Source organism: Euphorbia lathyris, chromosome 9 (genome assembly GCF_963576675.1).
Source record: "Euphorbia lathyris chromosome 9, ddEupLath1.1, whole genome shotgun sequence".
Classification (NCBI taxonomy): Eukaryota; Viridiplantae; Streptophyta; class Magnoliopsida; order Malpighiales; family Euphorbiaceae; genus Euphorbia; species Euphorbia lathyris.
Window position 1 is genome coordinate 65,842,288 of NC_088918.1, and position 19,369 is coordinate 65,861,656.

Consider the following 19,369-nt stretch of genomic DNA (forward strand, 5'->3'; position numbering starts at 1 on the left):
ATATTTCTTATTCCTACACAAAAACTCATATTCCACCGTTTGGACTGAAAAATAAATAAATAAATACAAAAATGAGAACCAAACGGACATTAAAAACTGAACAGTTCCTATACATTTCTCTGCTGATGCCAAAATGGGAAAAGAAGGAAAAAAGAAGCAGCAATCACTCAACACTCCTCAGGTCAGCAGTTTGCAAAACAAAAGTGAAAGAGAGAAAGAAAGAAAGAAAGAAACTAGCTTAGTTTATGCTTCTCCAAAGCAGCACTCCATTTCCTGATTCTTCCTATACATTCAACATCTATTTTCACATACAATTGCTCTGATTTCTTCCACACCATCTTCACACATTCATCTATCAAATTTTCATACCTCTCGTACACCGCTGGAACCGTAAGTATGATCACAACACCTGCCACAAAAACTTAGTTCATTTTCATTCTTTTTAAGTTAACTGTAAGCAAGAGATGTGCAACTTACTGGAGTAAGTTAAAGTGACAATATCAGTTAAGCCACCAACAATTGATAACAGCAACAGATATCCAGCTACTTCAACGAACAACTTCGAATCCTTCCCCAAGGCGATATCCTGTGAAACTGATAGAAATGCATTCACTCGATTTCGGATTAACTCTGCAATTTCATTCACCATTTCTTCTGATAGATGCAGTTGTGGCAAGGGTGGAGGAGCCCTGATCGATCATTAGAAACGTGAAAATATCAATTTAAGCATTAAAGGTTTTCTTTCGTAAATGAATATGATTAATCGGGTTCGAAGTTGATTGGACACCTTCTGGATCGTCGTCTACTACATACATTACGGAATCAGACTAAAGGCTTAACTTAAGTGACTATAAACAACATAACCTTAATTGGCTTTAAGCATCAACCTAAGCCCTCAAGGCTTTCTTTGCTAAACGAATATGAGTAATCAGGTTCGAAGTTGTTCAGACGTCTTCTGGATTGTCGTCTACTACATACATTATGGAATCAAACTAAAGGCTTAACCTAAGGGACTAGAAACCACACAACCTTATACTTCAAGCATCAATCTAAGCCCTCCAGGTTTTCTTTGCTAAATGAATATGATTAGTCGGGTTCGAAGTTGATCAGACACCTCTTCTTGATTGCCATTTATTACATACATTATGGAATCAAATTAAAGGCCTAACCTAAGGGATTAGAAAGCGCACAACCTTAATTGGCTTCAAGCCCTCAAAGGTTGATCAATCAGAAAAGTTTATGATTTCATTTTACAAGTCAATGCCTCAAATGTGAGCATTATTTGTTGAATAATGGAAATATTTAGTGAGTTTATGTATAGAGTGGAAACATGTTCAAAAACCTAATCTTCTTAAACCAAATAAAAACATCAGGACCTCCTGCATTTGGCCAAATAATCCGATTGCGCCCATGAACTTTGAAGAAGTCTTATAAACCCCTGAACTCGTTTAAAGTGACATGATTAACCCCCCAACTCCTACTAGGTAAAGCAAAGTAGAACAACCTGAAGCGCATCTCATTTTAAGCAAGTTCAGAGGGTCAATAACTCATTGAAGCAGGTTCATGTGAACACTGCTGAAACAAAGAGATGTTAATCATGAAATGTGAAATGATATTACCAAAATGTAAGATTAGTTAAAAAGGGCAAGGAAAGAAGGAAACATGGTGTTGTTTGTGATATGAAACATACTTAAAATTCATCTAAAGTTGCTTAATTTGCAAATGCATCGTCAGAACAATTGAGAAATTACCTATTGAGAATAGCAGCAGATTTGGCCCAGAAAAAGAGAATGGCAAGGAGGAGGAGAAGAACACTAGAAACAAGTGACAAGAGAGTGTACCCTGATCTCTCAAACACAATCCAAAAAGCTACAGTTACTGTTAAAATCCCAGAAGTAACATTCTTTTGCCTCCACAGAATCACATCTGCAACTGTTCAACACAACATAAATCCCCCAAAAACCTCCATTAATAGATCAATTACTCAATCAAATCAAAATGAAGATCAAAAGACAAGGAGGAAACGAATCCATAAAATTGCAAAGAGTAAAAGAAAGATTGAGTTTTTACTTACTAAAGCCTCCTCCAAAAATCTCATGAAGACTTCTTTGTCTGTTAAACAGTCGATCAGATGTGCCCATGTAGATAGAATAATTCAAAGAACAAAATTTTGAGATGAACCCACTTCAGATCTCTAAGAACCCACCAAGAAAAGAAGAAAAAGAAGGGTGAAAATGATGGAAGATGTTACAAAAATATAAAGGAAAAGAAAAATCAGGTTTGTAACTGTGAATATATAGAAAAACTTTTTTATTTATCTCAAGTAGACATTGATATACTGAAGAAAGATGAATATTAAAAAGATGGAGTTGGTGAATGGTAATGGTAATGGTAATGGTGGTGTCAAGTTCCAGCACAAAAGCGTCAAAACCGCCCATAGCTTTTTCTTACTTTTCAACTCTTGTCCGTTTTCTTCTAAAAATGAATACGAAAATACATTTGTATTACTCATAATATATAATGGAGAATTGAGATTTCGGTCTCACCGTGCTATCGTCGGATGCCACCTGCGCCGGAGTGTCCCCTGAATACACCCGAGAGTCAAGTGCCAAAGGTTGAAAGCTGAAATAGTGGGAGATAAAGAGGAATTGGCCCCTTTTACCATTAACGAACCCAGATGTTCAGCCTCTTGTGCCCTTTGGACTCATCAAGCATCATGGGTTTGGTGTTTGATGGGCCTGTCTTTAGATATAGAAAAACTTAAGGAAATTAGGTCAAAAATTAGATTTTAATTTATATTTATATTTATAAAAATCATTTTTATATATTTTATCATATATCATACTATTCTAACTTTAATTTTGTTTTTATCAAATTTTCAATCACTTATAAGAAATAAACAGTTTAAAAAAAATCCAACAGATTTGACATTTTAATAAATTTATTTAAGAGAATGAGACATTTATAAATAATTTATCAATTTACTCTAAAAACATGGATGTCTTGATGGGCTTGGCCCATTAAATCACATTCCTCGTCTTCATATATTTTTGGAAAATTTACATATAAATTTACTTTTAAAAGACTATTTATAATTATGTCAAGTAATAATTTTGAATTATGTCAAACTGAGTCTAGAATATATTTTCTAGCATTTATAATTTATGAATTGGGGTCTAGAATTTTTAAATTATGGTGTAAAATCATAATGTATAGAAAATAATGATATATTAAAAATTAATTTTGGTGATATGATTTATTTATGATATTCATGTATTTGACCCTATATTTTTTAAAATATTTTTTTCAAGTTTACTCTACTTATTGTAGCAGAGGAGTTTGATATTAATACAAACAATTTTTTAATCCATAAAAATTAAAAAGTGAGAATTTTTACATAAAACGTACAAATTTAAAAATATATATTAAAAATAAATTAATTATTTTAATAGTCTAAATAAAATTTATTAAAGATAAATACATCGTATGGGAATAAACTAAATAAATATCCACTTATTTTGTACTCCCAAAATTAAATAAAATTCAATAAAATTTAATAGAATTCAATATATCTAAAAATAAAATAAAAAATCTATAAATTTTAAACTAGATAGTTATTATCGTTATTGATATTATTTACATATAAATAATAAAATAATATTATAATGGTATCTTGTGGCTTGGGAGTCTCACCCTGAGTTCAAGAAATTTGTTCAGAATAATTGGAAACCCCACTCTAAGGTCTTACTGGCCGCGAAAGGTTTTAGAAGAAATGTGGGGAGTTGGAATAAGAACATCTTTGGCCATATTATTAGGAGAAAGTAGAAAATTCTGAGAAGGACGGAAGGCATCCAACGTATTTTGGATATCAGGTTTGATCATAGTTTGAGTTGCCTCTTGAGATCCCTCTAGAATGAGTTGGAAGTTATGCTGAGACAAGAGGAGTTACTTTGGTTTCAGAAATCAAGGAAGAATTGGATTAAAGATGGCGATAGTAATACAAGATATTTCCATCTTTTGACTGTTATCAGAAGGCAGAAGAATCAGATTGATGCTATCAAAGATTCTGATGGTAATTGGGTTTATGAGGATGAGGAAATCCGTCTCTTGACCCTCAATTTCTACAAAGAGTTATTCAAAGAAGACCAGGTGGTCTTGGATGGAGCTCGGTCTAGTGCTACGTTCCCAACGGTTTGTGAGGATAAAACTATTGAAGCTTTTCACCCTATTAATCAGAAAGAGATTAGCCAGGCTGTGTTTAGCATTGGTGCTACTAAAGCTCCTGGGGCTGATGGGCTTCCGGCTGGCTTTTTTCATAAACATTGGGATACTGTTAAGGAGGGAGTTTATAATTTCATAAAAGGGGTTTTTGCAGGTTCTGGGGATATTAGACTTGTGAATAAAACCATTCTGGTTCTGATTCCTAAAGTGGAGAAACCTTCCTCCTTCTTACAGATGAGACCCATTAGTCTTTGTAATATGATTTATAAAGTGGTTACCAAAATCGTTGCTAAGACTGCGATGTATTCTCCCGGAGATTATTAGCCAGAATCAAGGCAGTTTTGTCCCGGGAAGACAGATGATGGACAATATTGTTATAGCTCAAGAGATGGTTCACTCGATGAAGGTCAAAAAGGGCAAGCGGGGTATTGTGGCTCTAAAGCTGGATCTTGAGAAAGCTTATGATCGGATTAACTGGAGTTTTCTTCTTGATAGTTTGGAGAAAGCGGGGATTCCGGATAGTTGGAGGAAATTAATTGAGGCTTGTATTTCTTCTCATGTCTTTCAAGTTGTGATTAATGGTGATTTGTCTGAGGAGTTTACTCCTTCCCGGGGTATCCGTCAAGGAGACCCTATGAGCCAGTTCTTATTTGTTATTGCTATGGAGAGGCTAACTCATCTTATCCAAGATGCTGTTAACAATGGGAAGCTGCATCCGGTGTCTATTAATAAATTTTGTCCCCCGGTCACTCATTTGTTCTTCACTGATGATGTGATGATCTTTGTTGAAGGTAGTGAGGATCAAATTGGTGTGATTATGAATATTCTTACTAATTTTTGTTCTGCCTCTGGTCAAAAGCTCAATATCCAAAAATCTATGATGTTGTGCTCTAAGAATATGGACCAAAGGGTTTGTAAGAAAATGAGTGAGATTTCCGGTATTCCTCTTACCAAGGCTTTTGGTAACTATCTGGGGGGTCCCTCTTCATAGTGATAGAGTTTCAAAAGCTTTTTTTTAAAGAGATCTTCGATAAGGCCAATGACAATTGTGCTAATTGGAAAGCCAATTCCCTTTCTCTTGCGGGGCGTCTTACTTTGATCCAATCGGTGAATTGTGCGGCTCCTAATCACTTAATGCAAGCTTGCAAGCTTCCGGAGCCTGTTCTTAATGGCCTTGATAAAATCAATCGTCGCTTCCTGTGGGGGAACTCTGAGGAGGGGAAGAAAGTTCATCTGGTTTCGTGGAAAGATGTTTGCCAGCTCAAAAAGATGGGGGGTTAGGTATTAGACAATCCAGGGATAATAATAAAGTTCTTTTAATGAAACTTCATTGGAGAATGTGGCAATCCCCGTCGGCTCTTTGGGTTCGGCTTTTGTGTGGGAAATGCAGAAAGGATAAGATTTTTGGGGGCCCTAAAGAGAGAGTGCTTAATTGTTCCTTCCTTTGGAAAGGGGTGAATGCCATTTTCACTGAGTTTTGCTCTGGGATTGGTTAGTCGGTGGGCAATGGAAGAACCATTAGCTTTTGGAATGACAACTGGCTGGGGAAGAGGCCTTTATTAGAGGTGTGTATTTCTCCGCCGCCTCTGGAGATTCAGAATTGGAAAATCTCTGATGTGGTGGACTCGAAGGGGGATTGGATTTGGTCGAGATTTGAGGCTTTCCTTGATCTGGAGACTCTCCTGAAGATTCAGGATGTTAAAATTAGTAGTAAAGAGGAAGATGGGGATAATCACTGTTGGTCCCTTACAAACAACGAGTCTTACTCTTGTAAGTCGGCATTCGAGGCGTTCTATCTCAATTTGGATCATCCTCCTTCTTTCGCTTGGAAAAACATCTAGGCCTTGAAAGTTCCCTATCGCATTAGGAGTTTCTTGTGGCTTGCCGCTAAAGATAGGTTGCTTACGAATGGAAAGGAAAAGACGTCATTTAGTGGAGGCTGATACTTGTAGCAGTTGTAGAGATAAGGCTGAAACTATTTTCCATGTGCTGAGAGATTGTGGTATGAGTGAAAGATTGTGGAGGGAAATTCTTCCGACTCATCTGCTTTCTAAATTCTTGGCTTATTCTGATCATGATTGGTTTAAAGATGGTGTTAGGGGCTTGTTGTTTCCTGAGCTGAAGCATGGTGCTATCCTCTTTGCTGTTGTCTGTCACCGGCTTTGGCAGTGGAGGAATGCTGATATTTTTGGAGAAGGAGCAACTGTCATTCCTAATTTACTTGCTTTTTTCTCTAAAAAAATTAATACTATTATCAAAAGCTTCAAAGAGGATAATTTTTCTAGTTCTATCTAGAGGAAAGAAACTCAGCTTTTGGGTTGGAGTAGACCTCGAGAAGGGTTTGTGAAGCTCAATACTGATGGCTCGTGTCTGATGAACGGCAGAATTGCTGCTGGTGGTGTGTTGAGAGACGTTGGTGGTACCTGGGTGTCTGGCTTTGCTCATAACCTAGGTGTGGGTTCTTCCTTTACGGCTGAGCTCTGAGGGATTTTCTCTGGACTTAGGCTGGCCAAGAATCTGGAGGTGAAAAGACTTCTTGTGGAATCTGATAACCTTGAAGCAGTCAAATTAATCTCGGATAACAATCCTTTGTGTTTGGGTAACTAGAATTTAGTGAAAGGGATCAAAAGATTATGCTCTTCCTTCGAATCCATCAATGTTGAGCATGTCTTCAGGGAGCAGAACAGGGTTGCTGATCGCCTTGCTGCAGAAGGCCATGGAAGGATGTTGTGTGTCTCAATTTTCTCGCACCTGCCGGATTTCCTTGTTTCCTTATTTTCTGAGGATCTGGTTGGGGTTAGCTTTCCTAGGCTAATCCCGGGTTAGTTTTGTAGTTTGTGTGTTTGCTTTTCTTTTCCTTTCCCTACAAAAAAAAATAATATTATATATTTAATAATTCAATTTAAATTATATATAATTTATTAGACTTTTAAATTTTATTTATGTATATTTAAAGTTTAAATACCAATTAAAGTTTAAAGTTGTGCACAACGCATTTACATTAAATAAATGAAACTTTAAAGATAAAAGAAAACCTACAACCCACTGCACCTCATGTGATTCAGAGATCATAGATAAGCTCTCAACCAACAAGCTAAGAGTTTCATCAATTATAGTTTATTGATATTAAGAAGATTAAATAAAAAAATTATGATATTTATCAAAATATAAAACAAAAATAAAAAAATTTAATAATCATTAATATTTAAATATTATATTTATATTTGTATTTGTATATACACATTATTGTTAATAATCATTAAGTAATATATTTTGAAATCCAAGGTTTAACTCTTATTAGTTGCAAAATTCATATTTTTTTAAGTAATATGTGTGAAATCTAACCCGCTCAACATGACAACTTGGATTAGGTTAAACAAATTCAAGTGATTAAATTAGGAAAAAAAAAATTAGAGAGCTAACTAGATATCTTATAAATTTAGGGAGTCAAGCTATCTTTTTAGCCAAGTTGAATAGACTCTTATATATTAAGTCCAATAAAACAAATAGAATTTTTGGTATATTCAAATTATAGTGGGAATATATTAGTAAAATAATATTATAATTAAAACATGGGTAAATTTCAAATAAAATCCTTGTGGTTCACTAAATTTCAGCTAAAGACTGTGATTTACTTTTTTTCAAAATAAGGACTAAGGTTTTCAATTTTAATAAAATAAGGACTTTTTCGATTGATACTATTAAAATCACCATTAACGATTTCAAAAAGGACATATTTTAAGAACTACTAATATTCTAAGCAACTTTAATTCTTCAATTTTTTTTTATTTTGAGATTATTTAGATGATGTTTGCTAAAGAGAGAGAAAGTTAATGTTTAGAGTGAGAAAGTTCTAAAAAAAGATGATTTTCGAACATCAAAAATGTAGTTCCATAGCACATATGATATTGAACACCTTTAATTCTTGAAAATTTTCATTTTCGGATCGTTAAAGATGGTTTTAATAGTATCAATTCAAAAAGTCCTTGTTTTATTAAAAGTGTGAAACCTCAATCATCGTTTTGACAAAAAGTAAACCACAATCCTTTATCTGAAAATTAATAAAACTACTGAAATTTACCCTTAAAACATTCCAATGACTTTTTTAACCGACGTTTCAAGTTCTTACAAGATATCTTTTAAAAAAATGAAGGGAGTGCTAATTAAAGTTGACGTGCTAATTTCATACACCACCTCTTTACAATTCTAATGTGCAGTCATAAAATCTACTTTTAGAGTTTAGTGCATCAAATTTGGTTATAACTTTCCTCGTTAGAGTTAGAATCTACCATTATTGGGGTTGTTATTTGTAATCAAAATAAGTTACAAACTTTACTTTAGAGCGCACAAAAAAAAAAAGCAAAATTAATGAAATATTTCTACATTTTGATGCTAGCAATAAAAGTTTTGACTTTTACTTTATGAAAAGTTACTATTTTAGTCCATATCCATTAATTATACTATTGTTTTAATATAAATATTTTTTGAAATAACAACTCATTCTAATAGGATATTACTTCTAGTCTCTAACTTCTCCTATGTGGTACTAGTAAATGGCAAAGTTTATAACTTTTCCACTAGGGATGCTCTGGGAGGTGGGTAGAGTACCTACAAGTAATGTTAATCTCAAATCTCTTCTTATTTACTTTTAAATTGAGATAATATGTAAAAATACCCCTAATATTTACAATGAGGAGCAATTTTATCCTTAAAATGGTACCTCTAACATTGGCAGCAAAGAGCAATTGTACCTCTAACATTTGCAAGTTGCGTCATTTCAGACATTATTGTAATACACAGATATTTTGTTCTTTATTCTGCACCAATTACATTACATTGGTTCTAAAAAAAATTATATTTTTTATGATTTAATAATAGAATTGTAGATTAATATTTATAGATTCGGTGGAGTATATGAATATTTTTTTCCAACTCGTACAAAAGATGATATATTTTTTAAAATTTTAAAAAAATCACGTCTAATCATATGTTATTATCTGTTACTAATTAGTGATAAAATGATGCACATGTGAAGTATAGACGACAAGATTCATGATTGAGAAGACGGTTTGATGAATTATTTCTCAAAATGACCCAATTTGTGAATGTTATGGGGTAAAATTACTCTTGGCTGCCAACGTTAGGACAAATTGTTTCCGGCTGTAAACGTTAAGGGTATTCTTGCAACTTATCCCTTTTTAAATATTACATGTACATGTCTCATTACTCTAACAAGTATACACTTTAATCTCATACACGTCCCATTAAAATCACGGGTACCTGCAACTAACCTTATCCATTAAAAATTAACACATAAAATAAATAAATTACAAACCTAACAAAACAAAAATTTAACAAAATGAGTCACACTATGAAACTTTGGGAGCGAGTGATCGAACAAAGGCTAAGGAGGACGGTGAAGATCTCGGAAAACCAGTTTGGCTTTATGCCGGGAAGATCAACTATGGAAGCCATCCATCTAATGAGACAATTAATGGAGCACTATCGAAATAAGAAGAAAGACTTGCATATGGTTTTCATTGACTTGGAGAAAGCATATGATAAGGTACCAAAGGAAGTACTTTGGTGGGCCTTGATAAGGAAAGACATTTCGCGGAAATATATTGACATCTTAAAGGACATGTATGAGGGAGCATGCACGAGTGTACGTACTAGTGTTGGGAAGACTGAAGAGTTTCCTATTACGATTGGAGTGCATCAAGGTTCCGCACTAAGCCCATTTCTTTTTTCCATCGTTATGGATGAACTAACAAGTTCACTTCAAGATGGTATACCATGGTGCATGATGTTTGCAGATGATATTGTGTTGGTTGATGAGACAAAAGAAGGAGTGGAGAGGAAGTTGGAACTATGGAGACAAACTCTAGAATCAATAGGCTTTAAGTTGAGCCGAAGTAAGACAGAATATTTGGAGTGTAAGTTTAGCGGCCATAGGAGTAGGGAGGCAGAGACAATCACCCTAGATGGGAGAGTTGTTCAGGCCTCGGATTGCTTCCGGTATTTAGGATCTATTATCCAAACGGATGGAGAAGTAGATGGAGATGTTGCTCATAGGATTAAAGCTGGTTGGTCGAAGTGGAAGAGTGCTACGGGTTTCCTTTGTGACCCCGGCATGCCTAATAGATTGAAGGGAAAATTCTACCGGACGGCAATTAGACCAGCATTGTTATATGGTACGGAGTGTTGGGCAGTGAAACACTAGCACATCCATAAGATGTCGGTGGCGGAGATGCGTATGTTGAGATGGATGTGTGGTCATACGAGAAAGGATCGGGTGAGTAATGAAATAATTAGGACAAAATTAGGGGTCACATCTATTGAGAATAAAATGAGAGAAAACCGACTAAGGTGGTTTGGCCATGTGAGACGTAGAGCGCTTGATGCGCCAGTTAGGAGAACCGAAGAGTGGCAAAGGATGTAGTGGTGAGGGGTAGGGAAAGACCTAAGCAAACTTGGAGGAGGGTGATCAAGAGTGATATGAGTTTACTGGGAATTGAGGAAAATATGGTAGTGGACAGGACGGAGTGGAGGGAGCGAATTTGTGTCGCTGACACGACTTGATTTCACGGTTTTATATGATGGTTCATGTTAGCCGACCCCGAATCATTTCGGGACTAAGGCTTTGTTGTTGTTGTATCCATAAATTTAACAAACATTTTAAATCATTCAAAGTATTAAGAAATTAAAACACACTAAGGGTCTGTTTGGTATGCCGTAATGCAATGTAATGTAATCAAGGTCGTAATGTAATCAAAGTTGTAATGTAATGGAATGGAATAGTGATTCTATTACCATGTTTTGTTGACAATTATGATGTAATGTAGTAACCATTACAATACTTATATTTTTCTAATTAAATGCAATCATAAAATTTTATTTACATAATTAAAATCAACGAAAAATGTGAAAAATCGAATCGAAATCAAATATAAAATTAGATTAACCGAAATCAATAAATTAGTATATAGTTTTTCGCTTTTTCATATTTTTTTTTTATATTTTTATCGTTTCTTTTAATTTCCATTTTCAACATTTTTCACCGTTTTTCTATTTTCTCATTTCTCCGGTTTTTCTTTTTTTTTTTTTTTTTCATTTTTCGCATTTTTTCGGTTTTTCATTTTTTTTTCATTTTTCTCGTTTTCAATTTTCATGTTTTTCTACTTTTTTGCGTTTTTGACAAGAATGAGAGGTGAGATTTGAGAAATGAGAGGTTAGATGACAATATAATGAGAATTCAAGTCATTTTTCTATGTAATGAGGATTACAAGGTTTCTTCAACAAAATTTAACTCAATATTTTCTCATTCCATTACAATGAAATTGTAACATGCAATCAAACATGGTAATGAGCCTTCAATGTAATGGCCATTCCATTACGAAGGTCATTACATCTTACCAAACGGCACCTAAAAATATATTTATTTCATTTGGTGTCCACACTCATCAACATTCAAGATAATAAAATTTATGTATCCAATTACATAGCAGGTACTTTATGCTGATGGGTAATCTCATGCCCATCCCTTATCTACCATGGGTAATTTTTTAGATCTTATATTCATCTCACACCCTTTCACACAAGGTTTGAATAAATCTATTAGGATCCGATAGTGCTAAGTAAACTTACATAACTCATACCCAATGTCATCCCTAATCTGAACAAAAGTAGTTCTAACCTTCAACTTAACATTCAACTTTTATAATTTATTGATCCAACACGCTCCTAATCTGAACAAAAGTAGTTCTAACTTTCAACTTAATTTCAAAAATAGTCTTTCACTGTCAATTTAAAATAGCTCTAACATTTAACCTTTATTAATTTTTTTCCCACAACACTTTTCCTCAGACCACATTTCCTCCACAGCAGATTATGTTAGTCTTAGCAATACCAAACTGAACCTAAATAAAATGATTGTCATTGTTTAAAAAAAAAAATTAATGACTTGGTTGTTATAAACTAAAGTTCTATGAATGGTATACAAGTTTATGATGACAGATAAAACTCACCTAAAATGACTGTCAACTTCTACTAGAGTATAATCACAGCATTACGTATGGCAAATGGTAATCCTAAGTTCAATCTCCATTACCAACCGAGCTACAACTTATAGATCTACAGAGATGGCTTTGATAAACTCTTTCAAACATAAATAAATCAAGGACTTGTTCCAAAAAATATGCAACAAATCAAGTTCAACTCTCTCTATAACTATCAAAAGATAGCACTATAAGTGATTTTACTTATGGTAAATAATTTTTTTTTATCAACTGGACCTTTTTTATATACTTTGAGTATATTACCTAAATGTTGTAGCAACAGATAACTCAAGTTCGAATCTCGCTAAATGCATACGCAAGAAAGAATGAAAAATCCTACCCTGTAACTAAACACAGAACAAGATTTATCTTAACAAAGATAACTGTGGTTTACACCAACTGTTTCTGTAATAAGCGCTTTCAAGTAATAACAACTATATCAAGGAATTGTTCCAAAAATGACCAACAAAAGTAAAGATATCTGTATATAGTTCCTAGCTTGCAGGAAAATTTTATGTAGTTGATTTGACATAAATGTGTGATCAAAAAGTACAATGAATGTATAACCTGCACATTTTACTCAGCTGCCCAAGAATCACGAGAATCTGTGTCACTCCATCGATACTATATGGAAAAGCACGTCTCTAATCATGCATCTTTTTCTTCCTTTTCTTTGTTATCATTTTGAGCACTACTAGATTCAACATTAACCTCTTGACAAGAATCCATCAAGCTAGCAGCTATTGCAGCTTTCAAGTCCTCATCTTCGAACTCTATAAGCGCATCTTCAGCCGGATCAGAACGCTGTCGAGCAGATTCTGAATTCGTTCCCTCTATACCCCATGCTGAGTTTCCGCACTTGGTAATCCTCTCCGCATCTTCAGGAGTTAGCCACTGCCCATAAGTATTGGAAGCTTCAGCTGCTGAGACGAGAAACTCTTTCGGGAAGTTCCCTCTCACCAGGAAAATGCTCCACCCAGAGCTCTTCAGAGAATCCAGATATGCGGCAAGGTAGAACTTAGACAAGTGCTGTGGAGCCGCATAGAGACTGTCGAAATTGTACCATTCCCCATTCACTTTCCTTATACAAAACCAATGATCATGTAAATGACAAATAAATGCATTTTCCTGATCCGGATCAATCTGCGCTGGCTCCGCAACTGGGCTGTTAAGGGGAATGACTAGCAAATCCCATACCTCCAAAGCCTTTTGTAGGACCTGAAGCCATACATTTCACCAAGTTAAATTGAGATAAAATATGCTAAACCAACCAGTACAAAACAGACCTTCAAACATCATAAGCTAAATGCGATAATTTAATTTCCTGCAATTTGATTATAATGGGTTCTCAAAACTCAAGAGATGTAAATATTTCAGTCAAAATACAAAAACTAATTATTAGGTAAGGAAAGCCGGATCAGCCCTATCTTGCTAGGTAAAAACACCTCATTAGAGAAACAACAAAATATTCCTACTTTAGCGAAAGTTCTGGTTGCCAGGCCTGCACCGAAAAATCCAACAGAAACCTTAGCAAAAAAATCGTTAATCAAAACCAATGAACTAAGTTTAAGTTTCGATTATTTTTTGTAAGTCCTACAGATCGAACCTAAGACTCCAATCTTCACTATAGAACGCGGTACCACTAGACCAAAGGCTAGTCGATACGCACATAATTAATATAAACATATATAGAATTTTAATAATGCTTGCATATGTATCACCTTATTTAGCTTTTTTGTTAAATTCGCACACTTCATATTGAATTGATTGCTATTCTGTTTTTTGAATGACATTTGGACAGAAAGACCTGTAAGATATGATTTATTATTTGTCGCATTTTAGATTGAAGATCGCTACATACACATTTCACTTTATAGCTAATACTTTATTACAAAAAAAAATCTCATTATAGAAACAACAAAATATGCCTGCTTTGGCGTGTAGCTTGGGTTAGCCGACCCGAATCATTTCGGGACTAAGGCTTTGTTGTTGTTGTTGTAGTAGTTGAAGGCTTGCCCCCAGTACATCCTTGTGGTGGGACCCCTCCCCGGACCCTCGCTTAAGCGGGGACGCGTAGTGCATCGGCCCCCCCATACGGATCTAACCTAGGACTCCCACCTTCACTAGTGAAAGGTGGTACCACTAGACCAAAGACTTGTGGTGGATACACTCATAATTAATATAAACATATATAGAATTTTAATAATGCTAGCATATGTATCACCTTGTTTAGCTTTTTTGTTAAATTCACAGGCTTCATACTAAATTGGTTGCTATTCCCTTTTTTGAATTACATTTGGACAGGAAGACTTGTAAGACATGATTTATTAATTGTTGCATTTAGATTGAAGACCGCTAGATACATGTTTCACTTTATAGCTAATACTTTGTAAAAAAAATCTCATTATAGAAACAACAAATATGCCTGCTTTGGTGTGCAGTTCTGGTTGCTAGGCCTGCACCGAAATATCTAACAGAAACCTAACCAAAAAATTGTTAATCAAAACCAATGAACCAAGTTTAAGTTTTGATTATCTTTTTGTAATTCCTATGGACCGAACCTAGGACTCCCACCTTAACTAATTGAAGGCGGTACCAGTAGATCAAAGGCTAGTGGATACGCACATAATTAATACAAACATATATAGAATTTTAATAATGCTTGCATATGCATAACCTTATTTAGCTTTTTTGTTAAATTCACACACTTCATACTAAATTGATTGCTATTCTGTTTTTTTAATTATGTTTGGACAGAAAGACTTGCAACATATGATTTATTAATTGTTGCATTTTAGATTGAAGATCGCTAGATACATATTTCAATTTATAGCTACTACTTTGTAAAAAAAATCTCATTATAGAAACAACAAAATATGCCTATTTTCGCATCTAGTTCTGGTTGCTAGGCCTGCACCGAAAAATCTAACAGAAACCTAAGGAAAAAATGTTAATCAAAACCAACGAACTAAGTTTAAGTTTCGATTGTTTTTTGTAATTCCTACGGATCGAACCTAAGACTCACCTTCACTAGTGCAACGCGGTACCACTAGACCAAACACTTGTGGATACACATGTAATTAATACAAACATATATAGAAGTTTCATAATGCTTGCATATGTATCACCTTTTAGCTTTTTTGCTAAATTCACACACTACATACTAAATTGATTGCCATAGTCGTTAAAGGCGCGCCTCAGTCAAGGCTCAGGGTCTTGAGCCTTGAAACCAGAAAACGAGGCTCTGTACAAAAGGCTCTCGCCTTGTGCACCTCGCTCGCGCCTGGGAGCCTGGAGCCTGGTGCGTCTGGCGGTTTTTACTTAGGGCTTTTTATTTTTACAGTTTTCTCTATAATAACTGTTTGATTAATCTCAACCACTAATCTAACTTAAATAAGATTAATTTTAACCCTTAATTTAAACAAGAATATCAAGAGTCTCAGTCATAATTAAATATAAAAAAATAGAGAAAGATTAGGAGAAGAAGTCATGTAAAGAAAGAAGTCTCCTCCACTCCAGGCAAAACCAAACTTTGACAGATGCAGAATGAAGAAGAAACAGTGATTATCTTGACGATGATAATTATTAGTTTTTGTTGTGTGTGTTCTTTTTGATTGACAATGAATGGTTATTAGTTTAGTAGCATTAGTTATAGTTACGTATTTTAGGTTAAAATGTTAAGTATAAGTTAGTGTCTCTATGAAGTATGAACTTAATTTGGTGTTTTTGACATTTAAGATTTAGTATTATGTTTTTATGTGGTTTTGTTTTGTATATGTGGTCATAACTGTGTTTGTTTGGTTTATGTTTAACTAGTAAAAGAGTATATATTTTATTTTATTTTATTTTATTTTATGCGCCTAGTGTTTCTAAGGTGCGCGCCTCGCCTTGCGCCTTGAGCCTAGGCTCCAGGACCCCTTGGCGCCTTAGGGTTCCTTGAGCCTTTAACAACTACATTGATTGCTATTCCGTTTTTTTGAATTACATTTGGATATAAAGACTTGCAAGACATGATTTATTATCTGTTGCATTTTAGATTGAACATCTCTAGATACTGTTTCACTTTATAGCTAATAATTTGTAAAAAAAATCTCATTACAGAAACAACAAAATATGCCTGTTTTGGCATGTAGTTCTGGTTGCTAGGGCTGCATCAAAAAATCTAACAGAAACCTCATCAAAACCAATGAACTAAGTTTAAGTTTCGATTATCTTTTCGTAAATCCTATGGATCGAACCCTAGGACTCCCACCTTAGCTAATGGAAGGCAGTACCACTAGGCCAAAGGCTAGTGGATACGCGCATAATTAATATAAACATATATAGAATTTTAATAATGCATGCGCTTTCAAAAAAAAATGCGTGCATAATCATATACATATCACTTCATACTAACTTGATTGCTTTATCTGTGTTTTTTTTAATTACATTTGGATAGGAAGACTTGTAATTTATGGTTCATAATTTGTTGCATTTTACATTGAAGATTACTAGATACTTATTTCGCTTTACACTTTGTTATTAATATTTTCTCTTCATGGTCTATGCCATTTTACACAATTTGACATTAAGTTTTTGTATTAAAGAAATAGTACTATATTTTTGGAAAGTTATTAATGATTAAAAATTAAAACGCAGATTAACGGATAAGAAGATAAGCTGATGATTCTAATACAATAGGTTTATGTTTCCTATTTTTCGAAACCGATACAACAGTTAACTAATCCAGTACTGTGATCTAGTTAACGACCATGTGCAGGGCACCTACTCGTTGCATAAGGGTCGGAAAAGTTTTACTGAGTGCATAACAGAGAGACAAAAGGAACCTCTATCTTTTAAAATTCAACTATTCCCTTCAGTTCAGGAAATATTAATTCATGACATCCCTACTTAACCACAACTCATGTGCTACTGTCATAAATACAACACAAAGCCAACATTCCCTTTCCCATAGCTTTAAAAGAACTATAATCTGAAAAACATTCCCCATAGATATATTCTCTTTGCATCAGTAACCAAACATCTGCAAAAAGCATTAGCTTTGAATTCCCAAGTCTCTTCCCAACCAAAAATTTACCTTCTTCCCAACCATGGCTTACACCATTCATTTTTACAAAGTATCCTACCAATAATCTCGTCCGTAAAAAAAACAGCTTAAGTGCCATTAACAAAATGGATAATCTGATTATCTGTATTCCTTCAATGCGACTTCCTTCCAATAATGCTCTCCATTTAGTAAAGGTTGTATCCTAGTGACCAAACTTTCAAGTCCCAGCCCTTTTGAACAGATAATGATGAATGCCTTGCTGACTACCAATTTAACATAATGCAACCTTTTCCAAGGAAACGGTCTCTCTACACACTTCTCAAATTCCCAGCCACCGAGAAGGAATGAAAATTGAGTAATCTTTCTCCATGTTTTTCCAACTTCCGTCCCTCAAAATGATTCCTCATCCGACTAAACATGTTACTATTGTGAACAATCATGCCTTAAATTGTTCCATATACACAAGGCTATACACACATTTAGCCAATGTTTCAAAATAATAATAATAGTAATAACATCCTTCCAAACTGAGTGTAGGAAAAGATAGCCAACTATTCCCAAAAGTATTTCATGGTTCATTTCTGCAAGAATAGCATCTACCAAAACTCTAAGCAAAATGCATACAAGTTGCCATTTAGATAACAAAATAGGACCCCATAAACAGTTTCCTTTCCGTAGTCTTTTTCTTTTAACAAAAGCATACATCTTAAAACTGGCAAGTCCAATTACCCATTTAAAACTACACAAGGTACATAAGATAGCAATCGAATTATTAAGAGAGAAAAATAATTCCTAAACATTGAATAGCAACACATATGAACAATTTGAAAACTAAAGTGTCAAAATGGGTTCTGCTGTCATAATCAGTGTTATGTGATATATATTTCCACATGATAATATATGATACAACTGCAATAAAAATGATGTTGCCATTTTGGTGTCAAACTGGTTGTGCTAAGCGGGTTGTCTCTGTAAATAGTGTTGCCATATTAGTTGACAGCCCTATTGAGAACGGTATAGAAACAGTAAACTAATTTACTCGCCCAAACATACAAGGACAGGAGTTTATGATATTCCATATTCAAGTTAATTCTTCATAATTAGCTTATATTTTCACTAGGCAGTTGAAATAAGAAATAGTTCAAGCAAACATCTGAATCTCCTAAACTTTTCTTCCTCCAATTTCCCCTTCTTTTCTAGCCAATATAGAACAAAAGGAGAAGACTTGAGCGAACCTGTATGCTAAAATCGCCGTCCAAGGAAACATTGTGGGACTCAGCTGACAGAAAATCGCCAGAAGCAACGCCGCCCTGTTGCATCATCTGACGTTCCTTGCAATCGAGATCGGAGGCAAGGGCCGCCAAATCAAATTCCGAGAAGAAGGGTCCCTGCAAGACGGTGTTGACGCAATGCACAGCGCAAAGCTTTGCCTCTTGGACCTCATGGTACAGCATCCCTCCATTGCTAACTCCTTCCATTTCTGTAAGAATTGATGTTAACCCCAATTTTCCGTAAAGACAAGAAGAAAACCCTAGAAATGCCGTTATTTATTCTCGTTTTTCTTTCCTTTTTCAAATTTCGTTTCTCATAAATTAATTACCTAATCAGGAGATACGTTACGATGTGCTAATCGTATACAAAAAAGGAAGAAGACGACCAAGAAAAAGATCTTTGGAAAATTGAAACCGGATAATCGCATCTTCCCTTCGACGGAGTTCTTTTGGCACATGTCACGCGCTTTTGGAGTTGGAACACCGCAAACGACGTCGCTTGAAATGTGCAGCATAGAAAATAAAATTGGACTATTTACATGAAATTCACAAATAGTCAATCATATTTAAAAAATTTGGCCCACTGTCTATCAAATGTCACAAATTTATTATGTAAAAGTCAATCGAACCCCTAATTTTTAGGAAGGAATTACTATAGGTAACTCTCAAATTTAAAAGATGGTAATAATTTTAAATTTTTGAATTTCCGTGTCAAAAAAATTCAGTTAGAAATATATATCAATCGATCTGAATTATATTTTAATTCAAATCAT

The 19,369-nt window shown here is 34.5% G+C and overlaps 2 protein-coding genes across 4 annotated transcripts; both read right to left on the reverse strand.

Moving 5' to 3' along the window:
* Positions 1-74: 74 nt before the first annotated feature.
* On the reverse strand, positions 75-2,684 carry LOC136207198 (reticulon-like protein B12). Of its 2 annotated transcripts, XM_065998504.1 has the most exons (5): positions 2,547-2,684; positions 2,075-2,194; positions 1,752-1,932; positions 478-689; positions 75-409 (listed from the first exon to the last, which is right to left on the reverse strand). In XM_065998504.1, exons 2-5 carry the CDS (start codon positions 2,139-2,141, stop codon positions 234-236), a joined length of 636 nt encoding a protein of 211 aa, XP_065854576.1. In that variant the 5' UTR covers positions 2,142-2,194; positions 2,547-2,684; the 3' UTR covers positions 75-233. The 2 variants fall into 2 exon arrangements, with proteins under 2 accessions (XP_065854576.1, XP_065854575.1); XM_065998503.1 differs by lacking the exon at positions 2,547-2,684 and having other exon boundaries at positions 2,075-2,451.
* Positions 2,685-12,717: 10,033 nt separating this feature from the next.
* LOC136206222 (ataxin-3 homolog) lies at positions 12,718-19,084 on the reverse strand. 2 transcript variants are annotated; one of them, XM_065997191.1, is made up of 3 exons: positions 18,926-19,084; positions 18,561-18,805; positions 12,718-13,496 (listed from the first exon to the last, which is right to left on the reverse strand). In XM_065997191.1, the coding sequence occupies exons 2-3, from the start codon at positions 18,801-18,803 to the stop codon at positions 12,927-12,929; spliced, it is 813 nt and encodes a 270-aa protein (XP_065853263.1). In that variant the 5' UTR covers positions 18,804-18,805; positions 18,926-19,084; the 3' UTR covers positions 12,718-12,926. The 2 variants fall into 2 exon arrangements, with proteins under 2 accessions (XP_065853263.1, XP_065853262.1); XM_065997190.1 differs by having other exon boundaries at positions 18,561-19,078.
* Positions 19,085-19,369: the final 285 nt, after the last annotated feature.